This window comes from Triticum aestivum, chromosome 3D, assembly GCF_018294505.1.
Source record: "Triticum aestivum cultivar Chinese Spring chromosome 3D, IWGSC CS RefSeq v2.1, whole genome shotgun sequence".
In the NCBI taxonomy this organism is placed as follows: domain Eukaryota; kingdom Viridiplantae; phylum Streptophyta; class Magnoliopsida; order Poales; family Poaceae; genus Triticum; species Triticum aestivum.
In genome coordinates this window covers 22,273,744-22,292,504 of record NC_057802.1, presented here as the reverse complement: position 1 = coordinate 22,292,504, position 18,761 = coordinate 22,273,744, and the positions used below count along the sequence as shown (strand labels likewise).

General features: G+C 47.6%; 3 protein-coding genes across 3 annotated transcripts; 2 read left to right on the top strand and 1 right to left on the bottom strand.

Annotated features, from left to right (window-relative positions):
• The first annotated feature begins 1,192 nt into the window (after positions 1 to 1,192).
• LOC123073860 (UDP-glycosyltransferase 83A1) lies at positions 1,193 to 3,008 on the top strand. Its single transcript, XM_044496871.1, has one exon. The coding sequence runs from the start codon at positions 1,305 to 1,307 to the stop codon at positions 2,634 to 2,636; it is 1,332 nt and encodes a 443-aa protein (XP_044352806.1). The 5' UTR covers positions 1,193 to 1,304; the 3' UTR covers positions 2,637 to 3,008.
• Positions 3,009 to 8,384: 5,376 nt separating this feature from the next.
• On the top strand, positions 8,385 to 12,552 carry LOC123076991 (DNA damage-binding protein 2). Its single transcript, XM_044499164.1, has 11 exons — positions 8,385 to 8,790; positions 9,193 to 9,283; positions 9,728 to 9,855; positions 9,973 to 10,095; positions 10,208 to 10,296; positions 10,376 to 10,496; positions 10,726 to 10,817; positions 11,146 to 11,275; positions 11,360 to 11,608; positions 11,716 to 11,912; positions 11,993 to 12,552. The coding sequence occupies exons 1-11, from the start codon at positions 8,524 to 8,526 to the stop codon at positions 12,216 to 12,218; spliced, it is 1,713 nt and encodes a 570-aa protein (XP_044355099.1). The 5' UTR covers positions 8,385 to 8,523; the 3' UTR covers positions 12,219 to 12,552.
• A 193-nt stretch (positions 12,553 to 12,745) lies between these two features.
• On the bottom strand, positions 12,746 to 17,206 carry LOC123076992 (protein root UVB sensitive 5). The gene is made up of 15 exons (XM_044499165.1): positions 16,984 to 17,206; positions 16,849 to 16,899; positions 16,580 to 16,722; positions 16,186 to 16,286; positions 15,880 to 15,938; positions 15,511 to 15,557; positions 15,364 to 15,442; positions 15,189 to 15,261; positions 14,978 to 15,067; positions 14,649 to 14,708; positions 14,428 to 14,541; positions 14,209 to 14,269; positions 13,993 to 14,117; positions 13,335 to 13,430; positions 12,746 to 13,260 (listed from the first exon to the last, which is right to left on the bottom strand). The coding sequence occupies exons 1-15, from the start codon at positions 17,094 to 17,096 to the stop codon at positions 13,021 to 13,023; spliced, it is 1,452 nt and encodes a 483-aa protein (XP_044355100.1). The 5' UTR covers positions 17,097 to 17,206; the 3' UTR covers positions 12,746 to 13,020.
• Between the last annotated feature and the right edge of the window lie 1,555 nt (positions 17,207 to 18,761).

The window sequence follows — 18,761 nt, the reverse complement described above, 5'->3', positions numbered from 1 at the left end:
CGAGGCGTGGGCGGCGTACTTCCAGCGCCGTCAGGAGCAATGCCTCGCCTCCACCAACGGGGCACCGGTGGTGGCGGGCGGCCGGTGGAACAGCGAGGGGTGACGCCTGTGGTGGTCCGTCCCCGGCCGGACGCTCCGCGAGATTCTCGCGCACCTCGAGGGCGACAACAACCCGCCGCTCACATACCCTCGAGGACCGGCCGCCGCTCCGGTGCCCCCCCCCCCCCCCCCCGCGGCGCCGGGCAATGGATGCCAAGGAGGTTCGTCTCCGGCTCGTCGTCCTCGTCCCGTTCCTCCTCCCACTCCTCTTCCGACTCCTCCGGCTCTCTGGCGGTGTTCGGCGTCAAGGCCGAGCCCGCAGCGGAGACCCCGCTCGGCCGGCATCGTCATCAACGAAGGCGGCGGCCGCGCCTCGTCCTCGGGCCCTCCCCAATCGTCAAGCCGAAGACGGAGCCCAGGCTCGCCGGCGGCGTCAAGGAGGAGGCGCTCGACGACGAGGCGGTCCTCAAATGGTCGCGCGACGACTGGCTGCAGCGGAGAGGGAGCGCCAGTACGCCACCCTCGCGCGGTTTGAAGCTCGTCGCCGTGGCCGGGGCGAGGGAGGCATCGTCGTCCTCAACGACAGCGACGACGACAACGACGCGCCGCCACCGCCTGTCCGCCATGGAGCCGCCAGGCAGGGGTCCAGCACGGGAGGCCTGCCATCAAGAAGGAGAAGGCCGCCGACGACGACGAGGACGGCGGCGACGTCGGCGACTTCGCCGCGCTGATCGGCTTCTTCGCCCCTTAGGTTGCTTTTTTTAAAAATAATTTATGTAAAACGCCGAACATGTTTAATATGAATATCAAATTTGCCGAATTTTAGCTGAACTTTGCCGAATTCAAATGTTTTAAAATAAAAAAACGCGTCTGAGGGCGACCCTGGGCGAGCGACTGGGAACCCGCTCGTCCCACGCCGATTTTAGCGCCGGCTCGCCCGCAAGGGACGCGTAAAATCGCCGCCTGGGGCCGGCAGGAGATGCTCTCAGCCGCCGGCAGAGTGTGGCTGACCCACAAACGTCCAGAATCCAAAGATGTCGATCGAGTTCACGCATCAGATTATTCGTCCAACATGTGAACCTGAAGATAGGGTTCTCAGTAACTGTACAAGTACTAGAGCAAAGCAAGCAGCTGATCAACAACCAACCGTTCCCAGTTAACCACCACTCTGCTCCACACATCCACACATCCAGTTTTCCAGCGCTCGCCCGCCATGGCCGCACCCGCGCCCCATGTGAGCAGCGCAAGGCCATGTCATCCCTCTCATGGAGCTGTCCCAGCGCCTCGTGGAGCAGGGCATCAAGGTCACCTTCGTCAACACGCAGCACAACCACGACCTCATCCTTGCCTCCCTCCACCTCTCCAAGTCCCAACATGGCAGCAGCCTCGGAGGGGTCCACATGGTGTCCCTACCAGACGGGCTCGCCGACGGCGAGGACCGCAAGGACCTCGCGCTGCTCACCCAGTCCTTCTCGGATGCCATGCCCGGCGAGCTGGAGAAGCTCATCGGGAGGGTCTACCAATCGGAATCCGAGTCCGGTGCGTACAGGCTGACGTGGATCATCGCCGACGCGAGCATGGCGTGGGCGTTTCCCGTGGCCAAGCGGCTCGGCCTCCGGGCCGCCGCCTTCAACCCGCTGTCGGTGGCCATGTTCGCCACGAGGATCCGCATCCCCGAGCTGGTAAGGGACGGGGTGGTGGACGAGAAAGGCCTGCCGAAGCGGCGCGGCACGTTCCGGCTGGCTCCGGGGATGCCGCCCATGCGCGCGACGGAGCTCTCGTGGAACTGCGCCGGCGACCCCAGTGGCCAGCCGGCCATACTGGACTTCATCCTCCGGAACAACGCGGCCACCCCACTAGCCGAGGCGGTCGTCACCAACTCCGTCCAAGACCTCGAGCCGGGAGCCATGGCGCTCTTCCCCGAAGTCCTCACCGTCGGCCCGCTCCTTTCTGACTCCTTGGACAAGCCGGTGGCGAGCTTCTGGGCCGAGGACGCCACCTGCGCGGCGTGGCTCGACGCGCAGCCCGCCGGCTCCGTCGTGTACGTGGCGTTCGGCAGCTTCGCCATCTTCGACCGGGCGCAGCTCGTGGAGCTGGCCGAGGCGCTGGCGCTGACCTCCCGGCCCTTCCTGTGGGTGGTGAGGCCGGACTCGGCGAGCGAGGAGTGGGTCGAGGACCTCCGCCGCCGCGCCGGGCCGCGCGGCCGCGTCGTGGGCTGGTGCCCGCAGCAGCGGGTGCTGGAGCACGCATCGACGGCGTGCTTCCTGTCGCACTGCGGGTGGAACTCAACGCTGGAAGGGCTGGTGAATGGCCTGCCGTTCCTGTGCTGGCCCTACTTCACGGACCAGTTCCTCGACCGGGGCTACATCTGCGACGTGTGGCGGACGGGGCTGCAGGTGGCCGGCGAGATGACGACGGGGACGCTCGTGGGGAGAGAGGTGATACGGGGCAAGGTGGAGGAGCTGCTCGGCGACGGGGAGATCAAGGCCAGGGCGCTCGCGCTGAGGGACGTTGCTCGCGGCGCCGTCGCAGACGGCGGGTCGTCGCGCCGGAATCTCGCACGGTTCGTGGACCTCGTCCGAGGATCAGTGACCTAGCTAGTCCCTAGAACACCAATAATCTGCCAAGTCCGAGGGAGCGATGACAATGACATCGTGCATCCCATTTACCATTTACCATGCATCCCAACGTCTAAAATGTCTTCGACTTCAAACTGTGGCTAGCTGTGCATCCCATTTACCATGCATCTGCACCGTCTACTTTATTTCGACGAGAGTTTCAAAATTAGACTCCATAATAGTCTGCTTTGATGGTTTTTTTTTACCCAAAAATTTACCCAAACACTAAAAATCTGGGCGCGAACGCGTTGGTTGTCGTCCGATGAGTGAAGTCTGTTTTAAACCCTGTGGTTGTAGAGGGCGACGCAAACAAACCCCAACGTCTAAATCCATGAAGTCTGTATCCTGTATTCATCTATCCCGGTTAATTTAGACCCTAAGTCTGTTTGGCGAATTGGGGAAAAGGCTATCCTGTCCGGGATCAATCGGCACTCTCACTGACTACGTTGGCCAACCTGTCAGATTCATCGTCTATCCCAATCCTCCCCAGATGTGTGTATCGGCCAACCTGTCAGATTCATCGTCTATCCCAATCCTCCCCAGATGTGTGTATCGGTGGAGGCGGGGAGGTGCTGCCTCGCCCCAATGTGGAGCGGAGGACCGCCAGGAGATGACCGGCCGGTCTACAGCAAGCATGCATGGCGCGGCGGTCGCTTGCCTGAGTGCATCAGGCCGCACGGCTCCCAGCGAGGAGGTCCTCCATGGGCAGCACCTCAGCAGCGGCACGGTGGTCTCGGACAGGAGCGCGTCTCCTTGTATGCGTCTGTGGGTCTCTCCATGCCCCCGATCACGTTGGCCGCCAACGCCTCCTCTTCCAGTACAGAGCGCCCCCCAAACAAGCTGACCGTTCTTTTAAGAAAAAGGGTTTTCTCCCGTTTTGTATTACAAAGCTGACCGTTCATGCCTTGTGGCATGACATCTCGATTGATCTTTGGCCAACGTAAATGGATTTAATTCACCAGTCACCTGGAGACTGGAGTTGCATGCTTCGCGAGAGAGATGACATGCGAGTGTCGGGGAGAACTACGGCAGCGGCGCCATGTATGCATGATGCATCATACGGCACGCGGCACCAAATGCTAGCTCGCAGCCCCGAAGTGTTGTTGGCCTGCTGCACAAGCACATACTGCTGCTAGTTCTGCCGCTTGCCGACGTTGGGCTTGTCCTGCTGAACGAGCGGCGTGACGACGACTGCTAACGGGTCGAGGGAGGGGAGCTCGTCGATGCCTACGGTCGCAGATACCCTTCGTCGTGTACACCTTGCTTAGTTGCGGTCGACGAGCGTGGCGGCCACCGCGAGCAGCAAGACGAGACGAGCGGCGTCAGATGAGACGAGTCGGGGAGCGGAGCGACTTAATGAGCGTGGCAGGCGACCTCCGCCGTGCTTGCAGCCGCGCACGCAAGGCTCGGCGTCCCAGGAAGCAGTGGGGAGCTACGGTGGCCCACGGTATGGTGCGGCAATGGACGCAGGGAAGGTGTTTGAGATACATTTTGTCTAATTCACGTCTAGACGTTTGTTAAGGATGTCACATCTAAGCTCCTACAAGTATATAATGTAACAACAAGAAATAAAAAAAACTAGGATAAAAAAAATAAACCACAAACAGAGTGGACATCAGCATGTGACATAACTATGTCACATCTAGATGTGTCCTAGACAGACCCTTAGGAGCAAGAGGAAGGTGTACTTGCCACATAAGCGTGGAGGCGCATGTGGTCAGTGAGAGAGACGAGCGATTCCGGACGGGATTGTCCTTCCAAATGGGCCTAGGGTGGATTTGGGGTTACGATTGACCGGGATCATTGAATACAGGGTATGGACTTCAGGTATTTAGACGTTAGGGTTCGTTTGCGTCGGACTCTACAACCTCAGGGTTCAAAGCAGACTTCACTCTCATCCGATTCGTAGCACAAATCTTGAAGCATGAAAAGGAGCCACGTCATCCTATGAAAAGACTCCACATTGTTTTCAATTTCTTCATGTATGTATGAATGATTATGTGTGCTGCCATGCATGTGGCAACAACAATCAAGCCAAGGATTTTTTTTGTGATATGTGTATTGCGCTGTGTGGTTCATTTTTCAGGGAAATATACATTGTTTTGGCGAAATGTTGATTCATCATTTTTCTGGCGCCCAATTTGATTCACTGTTAGTGAAGGTCAGGCCCATTTAATAAATACATTTAATATATTACTCTAGTTATGTATATTTTCACATTTATCTAACAATTTAACATTCTAATGGTTTAACAATATGAACACAACACATGGACCAAATGTGCCCTAGGTGTGGTGACAACCGGGTGCGAAGGTGCGCCAAGGTGGTTCGACAATAGGGTAGGTGGCTAGAACATGTGCCGGCCCAATATTAATTTGAGAAAATCTTGATACTTGTTCTAGCACAGCCACCCGATGCCTTGAGCTGCTTAGATACTGCGGCGTGATGTTGGCCGCGCAAGACATCCCCTTGATGCACCTAGGTCGTCCCTTAACCGACATTGGCAGGAACTCAAGCTCTGGTAGAGGGAGACGTAGAAGAAATTGTTGTCCCCAAAGTGGTTGAGCGAGACCAAGTTGGCATACGTGATATTCGGCTGGTATCTCTCACGCATGCAAACACAAGCCTTCACATTCGCATGTCTGGCACGAGTCATTGCCTTTGCAGTCGAACGAGCCGCCTACAACAACATCCTTACAAGGTTATCGTGAATGCAAACACTTCATATTATTAATAATAGTAGAGATTTGCTTGAAAAACTTCCTATCTATCATCATCTGTTATAACAGTACAAGGAACATCAAAAATATAAAAAATTACATCAAGATTCGTAGACCACCTAGCGACGTCCATTTAAACGACAAATAATTTGAGATAGAAGAGTAAATTGCAAAAACCCACCACAATTCGGGACCCTAATTCACAAAACCACCACCATTCGATTTTTTTTCAAAAAACCACCAACAATGCGTTGACAGTTTTCAAAAAACGCTGATTGAGCGATTAGAGCTGTTTGAGACAAAACCTGACTGGCGGGTCCCGATGGCAGGTCCACGTGGTGGCGAAAGACAGACGGCGCTGCTAGTCAACCCGTCTCCCTCTGACCTTTCCCCGCACGGAGCCGTCAGGTGAGGAGCGCCTCGCGCATCTGAACACGCACGACCCCGCCGGCTCCGGCCAGCTCGTCCGCCGGCCGACGAGCCTCCCAGCACCGCCATGCACCGCGTCGGCGAGCTGTCCGATGGCATCGATGGCGGCCAGTGAGGCTGGCGTGCCTAGGGTGGGGCCGCCGCCTAGTGCCCATGGCCATGTCTCGGCCGCCGTGGAGCGCGCCGCGGAGGATGGAATGGGAGGACGGTGTGGTTGGGATGGTGCGCGGCGCCCTTAGCCCCGGCGAGCCATGCCTCTCTCTGTCCAGCATGCACGGCGGCGGCGCCGTTATCCCCCGGCGAGCCGTGGCTTTCTTTCTGTCCCGCATGCGCGGCGGCGGTGCCCTTATCCCCTGCGAGAAAAGCCATCCCTTCGCCCCTTGCGAGAACGCCTCCAGCAGCTCGGACTCCGGGCACGCCTCCCCTGCCACGTGCGCCGCTGACATGGCGACCTCGACCGGATGGGCTTAGGCGGCGCAACCTGAGAGCAGATCAAGGAGGAGGGTGAGGACGACTCTGGCGACCTCCGTGGCCAGCTCCGCTGCTCCAGGAGCCTGTGCAGGAGGCGCCTCGCCGGCCACATGCGCCGCCGGCATGGCGAACTCGACCAGATTGCCTTACAGGATGGACTTGACTACTTGAGCGCTCCTCACCCGGACCGAGCCGCGCGCGACGGACTCCAGCGGCGCTTCCCCACCGAGCTGCTGCCATCACCGGTGGCGACGCCCTAGCCTTCATCCTCCCCGTCAGCGTAGCCCCACGCGGTCACAATGCCCGTAGATGCTCGTCAGGCACCGCACAGAAACTGTTTGATGGAATGCCTATAAGAGAAAAACAGATGAAGGGAGATGTGTTTTTTTATTAGAGGAGAGAGATCACAATGACATGCGGGGCCATGTCTATTTTAATGGTCAACCAAACTTCAGTCGAACGCCGTTAGTTTTTGTTGCCATGTCATCGCTTATAGTGGGACCTACCTGTCAGCTTTAGAGTCAGCAAGTGTCTATCTGAGCGATCAGTGTTTTTTGAAAACTGTCAGCACAATGTTGGTGGTTTTTTGAAAAAAAATTTCGAATGGTGGTGGTTTTGTGAATTAGGGTCCCCAATTGTGGTGGTTTTTTGCAATTTACTCGAGATAGAAGGAGTAGTATGTTAACTTGTGATTTACCTGCCCATATTAATGCTATTATGTAAATAAATATTTATCAAATCCTACTCGTGATTTACCTTATATTGTGATGAGAAGTTTGGTAGTAAGTTAAAGTAAAACTGGTTTAGAATATAAATAAATTAAGGCGATTGATTATCATACGGGGAAGGTTCGACGAAGGGATGATGGAGAGAAAAGTTCTTTTAAATACTACCTCCGTCCTAGTTTATTGGTCCTCTTTGTATTTTGTGTCAAGGTTTGACCATAGATTTAACTAAAAAAATGGTAATGCATGCACAGAAAATTATATCGCTAGATTTGTATTCGAACATAGTTTTCGATGATATTACTTTTACTACGTATAATTAATATTTTATTAGTTGAAATAATGGTTAAAATATGACTCTAAATACGAGAAGGACTAATAGCTAGGACGGAGGTAGTATTAGAGATAGAGACGAACATCAATTTCCGAGCCCAAACTCATCTGCACTGTTAAGAGAAAAATTAAAAAAATTAAAAAAATTCTGATTTTTTGCATCAAAGATAATCTGGTGCATGAGGTGCGCTCAAAATTTAAGATCACTTGGATACGAGTAGCTCTCAGCAAAAAAGACAAATTGGTTCAGAATAATACATGAACAGTAAACTTTTTCACGGACTCCAAATTTGTCCTTTTGGCGTGATCTACCCAGTTATCCAAATGATATGAAATTTGAAGCGCACCTCACACATCAAACTATCTTCCATGAAAAAAATTTGATTCTTTTTAGAAAGTTATAGTATTTTTTTTTGTATTTTCTGATCATTGCGGGTCCAGCTGAGCCTAGACACCGAATTGCTTCGTCCAGATAGAGAGTAGAGATGATGGCTCCATCTCTTCCGAGGTTTGAGAGTCATCTTTTTCCTCTTACCTATTTTTGTTTTATTTTTCCATTTTATATTTGTTGCAATAGAATTTTTGGCCCACTCATAGTTTGAATTTGTTGTTATTTGTTGCAGTCGTACTTTGCTTTGGATTAATTTTTTTTTCCAACCACACTTCTTTTTAGGAACTTTTTGTAACAACACTTTGTTTGTGAGGCACCCTTTTGTCCAGGTTTATTAGCCCCCTTGGTAGAACACTCTGACCCTAAATTTAATTAATTAAATACTGTACTAGATACTCCCTTCATAAACTGACATAAGATTTTATATTAGTTTACAGAGGGAGTACATCTGTTTGTGCGACAAGAATTTTAACGATATGAATTTTATGATGTATTGTTTATATTTTGCTAGTTAAATCCATGATTTAAAAAAATATACTATACATAAGTGAGACTTATAAACCCGGGGGGAAGGAAATCGAAAGCATTATTTTTCTATAAGAAAAGTCAGTCAAGGTGTGCCCTAGACCACTGCCTTGCACAAGCCCAAACGGCGCCAGCCCAACCGACCCGACCCCAACCGCTTTGTCTCCCCGCCGTCGCGTCTCTGCCCACACCACACACCTTCCTCCCTTCCCCTCGCTCTTCCCGCTTCCCGAGGCCTCCCTCCGCCGCCCCGCCGACACACGGGCCCCACAATGGCCGCCACCGCCCGCGCCCGCTTCGTCCACAACCGCAGCCGCCGCCGCGCGGCCGACGAGTCCTCCGACGAGCAGCAGGACGCCTCCTCCTCGTCCTCCTCTGACGACGACGGCGGCGACGAGGAAGAGGAGGAGATGGAGGTCGAGGGTTCCGAAGAGGAGGAGGCGGTCGCCGACGAGCCAGCGGCCAGGGAGCCCCCCGCAGCAGCGGGGAGGGGCGGCAGGAAGGGCCCGATTACCATCAGCCTCAAGAAAGTCTGCAAGGTAGTGGCCGGCCGGCCGGCGCCGCCAGAGTTTCCCCTGTTTTCTCGGAGCCTTTTTGCTCACGATTTTGCCACGGGCTGTCCATGGTTTCTCGCAAAGATTGTTTATTTCCGAGATTTCGGGCTTAAGTTTCGTGCCGCAGTCGCTTCCCTAGTAAGCCTCCGCGGATATTTTGGGAGTTCAGTTCAGAGCAGGGGCGGTTGCTTCCCCTTGCGTCTGCTGTGGAAATGGCTGCTTCATCCTGCGTTTATTACGACTAATTTAGGATCTGCCCACTCCAGCATCATTCCAACCTTCTTCTTCTTTTTTGGAAAGATTTCTATCCTTGATGGTGTCTGAACTTTTGAAGTCGGTGTTCTTTTACTGTAATATTGATGTCTTCTTTGCTATGTCTGGTTGCAGGTGTGCAAGAAGACGGGGCATGAGGCAGGGTTCAAGGGGGCGGTGTACATCGATTGCCCCATGAAGCCTTGCTTCCTATGCAAGATGCCAGGTCCTGATATCTGTAACTATGTATGCTTGTTTGTTTCTACTTTGGGATTGGGGAGTAGAAGAACTCAACAGTATTGTAATTTGAGTTGTCGAGTTAGAAAATGGCAGTATATCCCAGTGAGAAGCGGGTAGTTCAGGAACTCTGTTTTATGAATTAGTACTTCCTTGTGTACATGCTCACAGGAGTTTAGTCTAACTGCTTGTTCCAGATACTTATAAATAAAAGTTTCCACTTTTATTCAGGCAAGAGGGATACAAATTGTATGGTATTGATGAACCGCCACATACTATTTTCTCATGTATCTGCATACAGGTGTCTCATAGCTGTTTCCTTTGACTGCTTGACAGTATTGATGTATTGCCATTTAGTACTTGAAAGCTTGACATGGATGGAGACTTTCCGAGTCACTGATACTGTGATGCTTTCTACGTTTGCGCTTTGCAGGTCATACGACCTTGACTTGCCCACATAGGGTAGCGATGGAGCATGGTGTCATCCCAGCCCCTAGAAGGAACACAAACACTTCACTGGATTACGTCTTCCAGAGTCAAGTGAAAGGCAAGATCTCCATGGTGCGTGAGTTGATGATCGCTGTCCTTTTTCCGCATCAGCATCAGTTGCAGCACTTCATATCACTGCTTTCTCCAGTAACAATTATGGTTAAAATGAATTCCTCTCCCTAATTTTAGGTTAAGCCTCGGTTTCTAGTACCTAACCAATTGGAGTGTGGTAACATAAAATTTCACCAAAGACGTGTGACCTGCTTGGAATTTCATCCAACTAAGAACAATGTGCTTTTATCAGGAGACAAGGTATTACAGTCTTACCACTGGGCTGTGTTGTCCACTTAATTCCTTGTAAGTATGGTCACATTGCAGGTATTTTTAGGTGACTAGTAATCGCCCCTTTCTTTTTCTTTCACAGAAAGGGCTACTAGGCATTTGGGATTATGTTAAGTTGCATGAGAAGATTACTTATGATTCTGTGCACTCCTGCATTCTGAACAGTATGAAGTAAGAGCTTAGCTTGATGGCTATTATCCGTTCTGTTATCCAAGGATGAAATACGGCAACTTCATATAATCTTATTCAGGTTCGACACCGCCAATGATGGAGTGCTATACACAGCTTCTTCTGATGGGACTATCAGCAGCACAGACTTAGACACTGGAATTGGTTCGCCCTTGTTAAATCTCAACCCAGATGGTTGGAGTGTAAGTTATCCCCATTGCTTTCTGATCAAGCTTATACAGATTGCTGCGCTAAAATGGATTTTGTACACATTGCATTTTGATATTATCTTTTTTTGACTGTGACATCTTGATATTATCTTTATTACATCTTGTGCTGTGTTAGGCGAACATTTCTTTGCATTGTTGTGATTTTTTTTTTGGCATCCACTTTGGTCTTGATTTAATCAACCTTGTTTGTTGCTTTTAACAGGGTCCAAGCACTTGGCGCATGATATATGGGATGGACTTAAACACCGAGAAAGGTCTTCTTTTGGTGGCAGATAGTTTTGGGTTTCTTTACTTGTGAGTAAATGAGTACCCCTAGGAGCTGTTTGATACCTTCTCTGAAATTAATAGCTTACATGCAGTATATGCAACTTCTTTTAAAACTGTTGACTTGGATGCTAATATGGTTTATTCATGCATTTGCTTGGCAACTCAATTCCAAATAGAATTATCAGTGATAAGTTTCTATTTTTATTTGAGTTCAAGATATAGGTGGATACTGTCATGTGTGATTCAGAGATATCATTGTACATTGTCATATGTGACATATACCATATACTCCTTTGCCGTATCAGAGTATCTTGCATGTTAGCTATATGCCTGTTTAACACCTTAATTTTCGCAGATTGGATAGACGGTCGAAGGAAAGAATCGGGCAACCAATTCTTATACATAAAAAAGGTAGCAAGGTAACTGGCCTTCATTGCAACCCTGCACAACCTGAAGTTCTTCTGAGCAGCGGGAATGATCACTTTGTGAGTGCTCTGCTCTGCATATGTACAAATCCCGTTCTTTACCCTATATCTAATAATTCACATATGTCCTCTCTGTGATTGTAGGCCCGTATTTGGGATACAAGGAAACTTGATCCCAAGTCCGCTCTTGCCAGCCTTGCTCATGGACGGGTTGTTAATTCAGGATATTTTTCTCCACGAAGTGGGAATAAGATCATGACAACATGTCAGGACAATCGAATTCGTGTTTGGGATTATATTTTTGGTAATCTGGAATCCCCAAGTAGAGAAATTGTTCACAGCCATGATTTCAATCGTCACCTGACTCCCTTCAAAGCAGAGTGGGATCCAAAGGTTCTAGCTATGAATTGTTTCCTTTTTTTTTCCTTCCTTTTTGTTTTTGTTGCCAAGTTGCAAAAAGCAACCTGCCAACTTTGATATGAAATGTTATTGTTCTGCAGGATTACTCAGAAACAGTTGCAGTTATTGGTCGTTACATAAGTGAAAACTACAATGGGGTTGCTCTACATCCCATTGATTTCATAGACACCAGCACTGGGAAGCTTCTGGCCGAGGTGATGGACCCCGACATAACCACTATCAGCCCAGTGAACAAGCTACATCCTCAAGATGAAATCCTAGCTACAGGAAGCTCAAGGTAGACCAATCGATCTGTATTTACCCAGCATATCTACCAATCTAGATCTTCTTCACCCTTACGAGGTTCTGTCTGTGCAGGTCCATTTTCATTTGGAAACCAAAGAGTGACATCGATCCCACGGAGGAGAGGACCAGCCAGAAGGTCAAGGAATATGTATACGGGTCAGGTTCGCGGAAGAAACCAAATGGCAAGCACGACAACAGTAGTGATGACGACTCGGATGGTGGTGGTGGAAAGAGCAAGAAGGCGAAGAAGACCCGCTTCACTCATACGGCAAAGGGAAAGGGCAAATCCAAAGCTTGATGATAGATGTAGTTAGTGCAGCAGCTATTTTGGCAGAAAGAACCTATCGACAGCCGCTGCTGGAGCTCATTTTGGGTACCATCTCCCGTCTTAGTCCTAGCTTAACACGCTGAAGCCCTGTGGTAGTATACCACGATCATCTTAAGCAACAAACGTTTTAGAGTTAGTTTTGTGTTGCTTTTGAATCCTGATGTGCTGAAGCCTTGTGGTACTATGGCAGTATGCCACAGTCATCTTAAGCAACAAACATTTAGAGTTAGGTATGTGTTGCTTTTGAATCCTGATGTGCTTTAGGAGTTGAAATATGTGTATATATGCTCCTTATATCTGCTTCTACTCAGTTGCTTGAATGCAGTTTCAAACACAAGTTACTGATCATATGCCCTATGTGTTTCAGTGTTTGTTGTCATCTGCCCTATGTTTTTCAGTGTTTGTTGTCTGCTTCTTGTCCATGAAGTGAAGCAATTAATATGAACATATGTTATGCCTAAGCAAAGTAGCAAACTATAGCAACATGGACAACAGTGTACCATCATGCGAATGACTGAGATTATGTCACTGGGTCAGAAATCCACCAATATGCCACTATACCGACTGCTGAATAATGCTAGATTAACCGTGAATTTCTGCTTTTGACAGTACAAAACATTGAGCCAACATGCCAAACAATGTTTCTTGCAATGTAGGTTGTTTACTAGCTCACCAAGCATCTACCGTCAGAGGCTTTGAGCTTCAGTTTGTCGTTCGGTTGGAACTGATTGGTTAGCACTGGTCAAACCCCAAAAATGATCCATCTGTTGTCTCACACCTCCTGGTCAAGGTGTTCCAACACCAAGACAGGTTCTTTTGGCACCTTTAAGAAGATTTGGCTTTGATCCCAGCCAGCTTCCTCCATCTGTTTGATGAAGTCAGCAAATCCATCCTCCAATGCAGAAAGGCTCTCTTCTAGCCAGGCGGCAACGTCGTCCTGCTTCGGCCGATTTTGGTGAAGCCAATGCGCTTGCCATAGGCTTCTTAGGACCGACATGCTTGTTGCCGCCTCCTGAAAACAAGCACGCATTTGTTGATACATGACGCGTAATTATTTTCATACACAGATGTTTAGCAGTATATCACCTTGAATGTAACCAGGTATGTTGCCTCTTCTAACCCAAGCTGCTCAACACAGAGGATGTACTTCTCATTCTTGTATAGCTTCAGCAGCATATTCACCTGTTTTGGGAGTTCAGAGCACGCATGAGCAAGTGGTACCAAAAGCCATATGTGGAGTTATGAAATTGGTTGCAAGTACCTCGGAAACCGCAAGGCAACCACCAGCAAGTGGCTCTGGTGATTTAAACTCTTCCAGACTATGATACAGCTGGTTTATGCTAACACTGACTAATGTTACGTCATCTTTGATGCAAAAATATTTTACTTCACCACACTAAATTAACAGGGAGAAGTTTGCAGCTGGCGTGGTAGGCAAATTTACAAGATTCTGGCTGTGAGTTCCACTTGAGGTTACATTTTTAAGTTTAAAACTGGGTGCAAATCGATGCCAGTGCCTCATCGGAAATTAGGTGTTGGACGAGTCCAACAGTTGTTATGACTATACATGTCACTATGTAGATATTTAACAAAGCAAACTCTCTTTTGTCCCTTCAGTTCTACTAGTTATCAAGGAAGCTCAACTACAAAAAGCATTGTAATGATGAAGTCAAGAACCAACTTCCCAGCTTTGCATTTGGAAAAATCATACCATAAAATAATTATTTTTGCTAAAGACACAAACCATGTCCATGTGAGTGGATTCCTCTCCACCGAGCATCCTCTCCATGGGCACACCAAAAGAAATTCGAGGTTGCAAGAATCTTTCCCATGTTAAAATATTCTCTTCCTCATTGCAAGCAACATAGCCTAGAACAGAAGGACAAAACAAGTATCAACAATTTTTCCAAAAGCAACCAAGAAAAAAAAATGTAAAATCAAGAAGTGAAGAACATGTCACCAGGAACTGTATGATTTGCAACATGTGACCTCACAAGAATCCGAGCGCGTTTTAGGTTAACCTGCCAATATAGACATGAAGAGAGAATAAAGGCGATGAATCAAAAACTAGTACACTAATATTATACACTTGTGTATATAGGTGAAAATGCATGGTCTAAAAGTGCAAACATGGAGCTTTATTAAATTGAGCAAACATAATTTAAGTCCAGCACCTTACTGTGCGGAACTTGAGAACTACTAGGGACTGGTAGCGAAACCAAAGATGCAGAAGACGAACACCCAGCCATGTCAGAGTAAGAGTTAAATATGAAGACTGTATACCTGGCGTGTCCTGGAATGAAATACCAAAGAATCGTCAAACAGTGAGGAAAGTTAAAGTTGTTATACTGGAAGGAGGTTGGTTATTACAAATAAAGAGAACTTAATAAATAGTATTACCAGAATAAGTACACCAATAGAAAGGCCTACCAGCTGAGCTCCTACTTCCCATACTTCCTCCTGAAAAAATTACATAAAAGTTGGTTGGTGAAAATTTTGCAAAATTATTCACCAATATCTTTTATATACTGAAAATAATATGTTTAATGGTGCATAATGAAAGAATTCTGAAGTCCATCTGATCAGGAAACTCCAAAGGAACTATTGGATACTCATAATATTTTTTCTTTCCTTCCTACGCAAGTACCGTTTTTCTGCGGTTTCACAAAATTGACTGAACAATAGGACACTGAACTGACTATTAGAGAGAGTACTGAAATAGCTAGTACCTTTGCAGCAATCTCCCCTAGATTTCCCGATTTTGCGAAGTGATTTTGGATAACACGATTGGAAGGATCTCTAAATCCTCTTCCTACAGCCTGCTTAACAAGTCCAGAGTCAATTATTTTGTGTAGAGGGAGCTCTCTACAAAGTTTGAGTTAGGTTTTAGTCACATGTGAAACTAAATGTAAGGATTAATATGTCTTGCTTTCAATATACCTTTGCAAGATTCCCCAATGATGCAAGTGGAAGGAAGTAACCAGGATAGAGAGGAGTGGTGAGATCAAAGATGCTGCCATATTGCACAAATAAATAGATAATATTAAGCGGGTTTTGCTTCTTCACTTGATTTTATACATTTGCTGTTATTATTTAACAGAGTTAGTGCATGAACCTTCCAGCACTCCCAATGAAATCAGCATACATCCGCCACTTCTTTGGGTCATCATCAAAAAGTGTTCCAAATCGTCCACCTAAAACAAGTCATTAGTAGATATTCCAGGATAAAGCATTCTGAATAAATAGTCAGGCATAATCATACCAATAAGAAGACGTCCAAAAGCTCCTATGCCATCTTTTGATACCCATCTACAGAAGAGGATTTACATCAGCACAGACAAAGTAGGTGATTAAACCACGAGCATAAAATGAGCTGATCCACTTGCATTCATGTTTCATATTGATTGTTAGGATGTTGGTATGTGCCCTCTGGTATGTTGAATAGTTGATACAATATTTGGTAAAGACTTGAGTTGTGTACACAAATATAATAACGGTGATAAAATCAGGATGAAACATAGTAGCTAAGCTAAAACCTATATGAAGATTCTATGTCTTCCAAAGAACATAAACTAATATTAAAGTTCCGGGTTTCTAATAGCCCATAAAACATAGCAAAGATGGTAATGACCTGATAGCAGCGGCAGCAGCAGCTGCTGAAGTTCCTGTAAAGGACCCAACACCTACAGCCTGTGCCAATCTATGATCAGCTAATCATCAGTTTTGACATAATAATTGAAGATTATGACTTGGAAGTCTTTTCAGACTAAGATTGTTTGAGAGCAGGTGGCAAAATCTTGAAGCCATTTCGGAGCTATCAAATAATGCAATCCATATGATCATATATCACATCACATAAGATGTATCAGGCCATCGTTCCAGCCAATAGAACATTATTTACTTCTGCAAACATCTTGATTAATAGATTGTGTGGTACCTTCAGAAGACTTGATGTAACCAATGTGTGACAGATCCATCCTGTCACGTTTGTGGGGAATTGCAACAGCATGTATTGCAGGTAATCATCCGAAACAGATTCTGAAATATAAACGAGGGACAACAGAGAGTTATAGGTTTGAGAAGTGGTATATAGTTAGACATAGTGTCAGTCTACAACTATGCAAATTGCAATAATGACCCCTTATGCAGCATACTGAGAGAAACTGAGGAAAATGCATATAAAAGATCAAGCTCTACATTTGGCAGTAAAACAATTTGTTTGCTGCATTATGATTAGAAAACACCACAATCACTGCATTTCCTAGATTGTAAACCTGAACCTCCACAGTTCATACTCCGTGACAAAGAGCAAAAGCAATGCCAGCATTCACCTGGAAAACCTGCTGGAAGTACAAAATCACTAACAGCCCGGGGAATCGAAGAATTTGCATTTTCATCTTCGACAGTGTTCGTTGAAGATTCATCATGCTTCTCCCACTGAACTTGCAGCTTAGAGTCGCCGTCCAACATATACCTGTTCGTCACATCAATCAGACGATGAGAAACTTGTTGCAGATACAGACTTGATAACTCTTTGCACAGTCAGGCGTATCAGCAAATAAATAGACGGCGAGCTATTGGATTTCAGAAGAGAAGAGACCTCTTGGCGGCGCCGTCCCGGTACCTCTCCACGAGCAAAGGTCTGGCCTTTCTGCAGGAGCCAGACACGTCTCCATCAAAATGAGAAATTGCGGCAGGAATTCAAGAAAGGGAGCGGTGAAATCGAGGGTCGAACTCGGAGTCGCCGGCGCCGCTGCTGGAGGCCGGCGGAGACGCCAGACGCGAGCGTGGCCGGGGCCGTCGCCATGGGGGAGCTCCGCCCTGGAAGCGGCCGCCGACGGTGAGCATGCTCCGGTGCCGTGGACCGAGCTGACCGGTGGGTAGGTGGAAACTGTGGAAGGATAGGCAGCGCAGCTTACAGTCCACTGGTTTGTTTCTACTAGTAGTAGTAGTTATTTTTTCCTTTTAAAAACGGAAATGTTACGTTCGCTCGGAGGGAGTTCCTAGCGAACACGCCAACAGTCGTCAAATAGAAAACACGAATCTTGAATCAGGCCGGGTCGACACGTCAGCCGAAACCAAACGTTCCCTGGGTATGCTTCCTCGCGAGAATGTCCTCACCGACAGGACCATATATCCTCCGTATCCTCATCGGTGGCTACCGCGAGCTGGTTTCCTAGAGCCAGCATGCGCGGCGAGAAGGCGACGGTGGCGCGGATCCAACAAGGTCATCACGTTGGTTCATGGGGAGCTCGAGCAGCAGCAGCAGAAGGAGGAGGAGGAGGGGTGGCTTCCATGGGGAGCTCAACTAGGAGGAAGAGGTGAGGAAGGGAGCTCAACATAACCTATGCTATAGGTGAAGATGGGCGCGGTGATTTTTAGTGATCACCTAAAACATTTTGGGTATACAGGAGCTACTTGCGTGTGTTCCCTGTGCCAACTTTTCCTATATCAGGGTTTGTTGAGGGTGAAGGGAAACCGTTGGGGATGCTTAGATGGGAAAATCCAATTGGCTTAAGTGGTGTTGCAGCACAAGGCATGTTATGCTAATTAAATTGGGCATACCTCTACCACTATGGTTGTTTGGGTACCCAAATTTAGATGAGGAATATTAGAAAATAGGTTTGCGGTGGAATATTAGCAAAACTAATTTTAGTTATTTTTTGTTAAGCTAAGTGTATGTACTTCATTATTCTCACAAAAAATTATAGAAAGCACGATAATACAGTTCTTTTTTAGTCGAGTATTGAAAGCCAGAACGATGCGGCACAACCACACAAGTAACATAGGTGCTATGTGTCAATTTCGTCATATGATAAGATGATTCCAAGGACGTGAGGAACCATGGAGGAATATCCATTGGGCTAGCTGCAAGTTTCTGTACAGTTGGAGTTCAGCATGTATCGAGTTAAAGAAATTGAATTAAAAAATCTTTTTAAATTTTTTGGAATATTCGTTCGGTATTTCTTGATAACTGTGAACCCCCCCCCCCCCCCCCCACACCCCCAAATAAAATTTACTTATTCAGAAGCATACAACTTTGCAATGGGTCACCTTGATAAAGTCCGCGAGATGGGCGAGAATCACTCTTCAAGTCCAAACACCTTGAAATTTTGCATGCACCTAGAAGATTCTCTCAACTTTCATGTGTAAGAATTTCAGTTTTTTTCGAATTTGTTCTATTTTTTTGAATTTACTGTTCAACATGGTGAAACTTCAGGAATACAAAGATGCCACTAAAATCATCAACGGGGTAAAAACACACCACATCGATCGGTTGCTAGACCGTCAATGCTTTCTATTCTTCGACCTCTGGCCAATCTGAGAAGAATCATATTCGGTTTTGGATCTTCTACATGATCAAAGATTGGTAGTGGTAAGCAACATGTACAAATTTTTATTTGTGTTTGCCATTAATCAGTCAGCTGGAAAATTTTCGTGCGTCCGGTCGATTCTCACATGTGAGAGCAAGATAACGCTGACAGAGACGGGCTCGACACGACGTCCTCCATC

Excerpts from the sequence above, each read along its gene's own strand:
- LOC123073860 (XM_044496871.1), top strand. The coding sequence starts at position 1,305 with ATGGAGCTGTCCCAGCGCCTCGTGGAGCAGGGCATCAAGGTCACCTTC.
- LOC123076991 (XM_044499164.1), top strand. The coding sequence starts at position 8,524 with ATGGCCGCCACCGCCCGCGCCCGCTTCGTCCACAACCGCAGCCGCCGC. Across the intron at positions 8,791-9,192 it reads GCCTCAAGAAAGTCTGCAAG|GTGTGCAAGAAGACGGGGCA; the intron begins GTAGTGGCCGGC and ends GTCTGGTTGCAG. Across the intron at positions 9,284-9,727 it reads CTTCCTATGCAAGATGCCAG|GTCATACGACCTTGACTTGC; the intron begins GTCCTGATATCT and ends TGCGCTTTGCAG.
- LOC123076992 (XM_044499165.1), bottom strand. The coding sequence starts at position 17,096 with ATGCTCACCGTCGGCGGCCGCTTCCAGGGCGGAGCTCCCCCATGGCGA. Across the intron at positions 15,068-15,188 it reads CATTGGGGAATCTTGCAAAG|GCTGTAGGAAGAGGATTTAG; the intron begins GTATATTGAAAG and ends CTTGTTAAGCAG. Across the intron at positions 13,431-13,992 it reads AATCCACTCACATGGACATG|GTGAATATGCTGCTGAAGCT; the intron begins GTTTGTGTCTTT and ends CTCCCAAAACAG.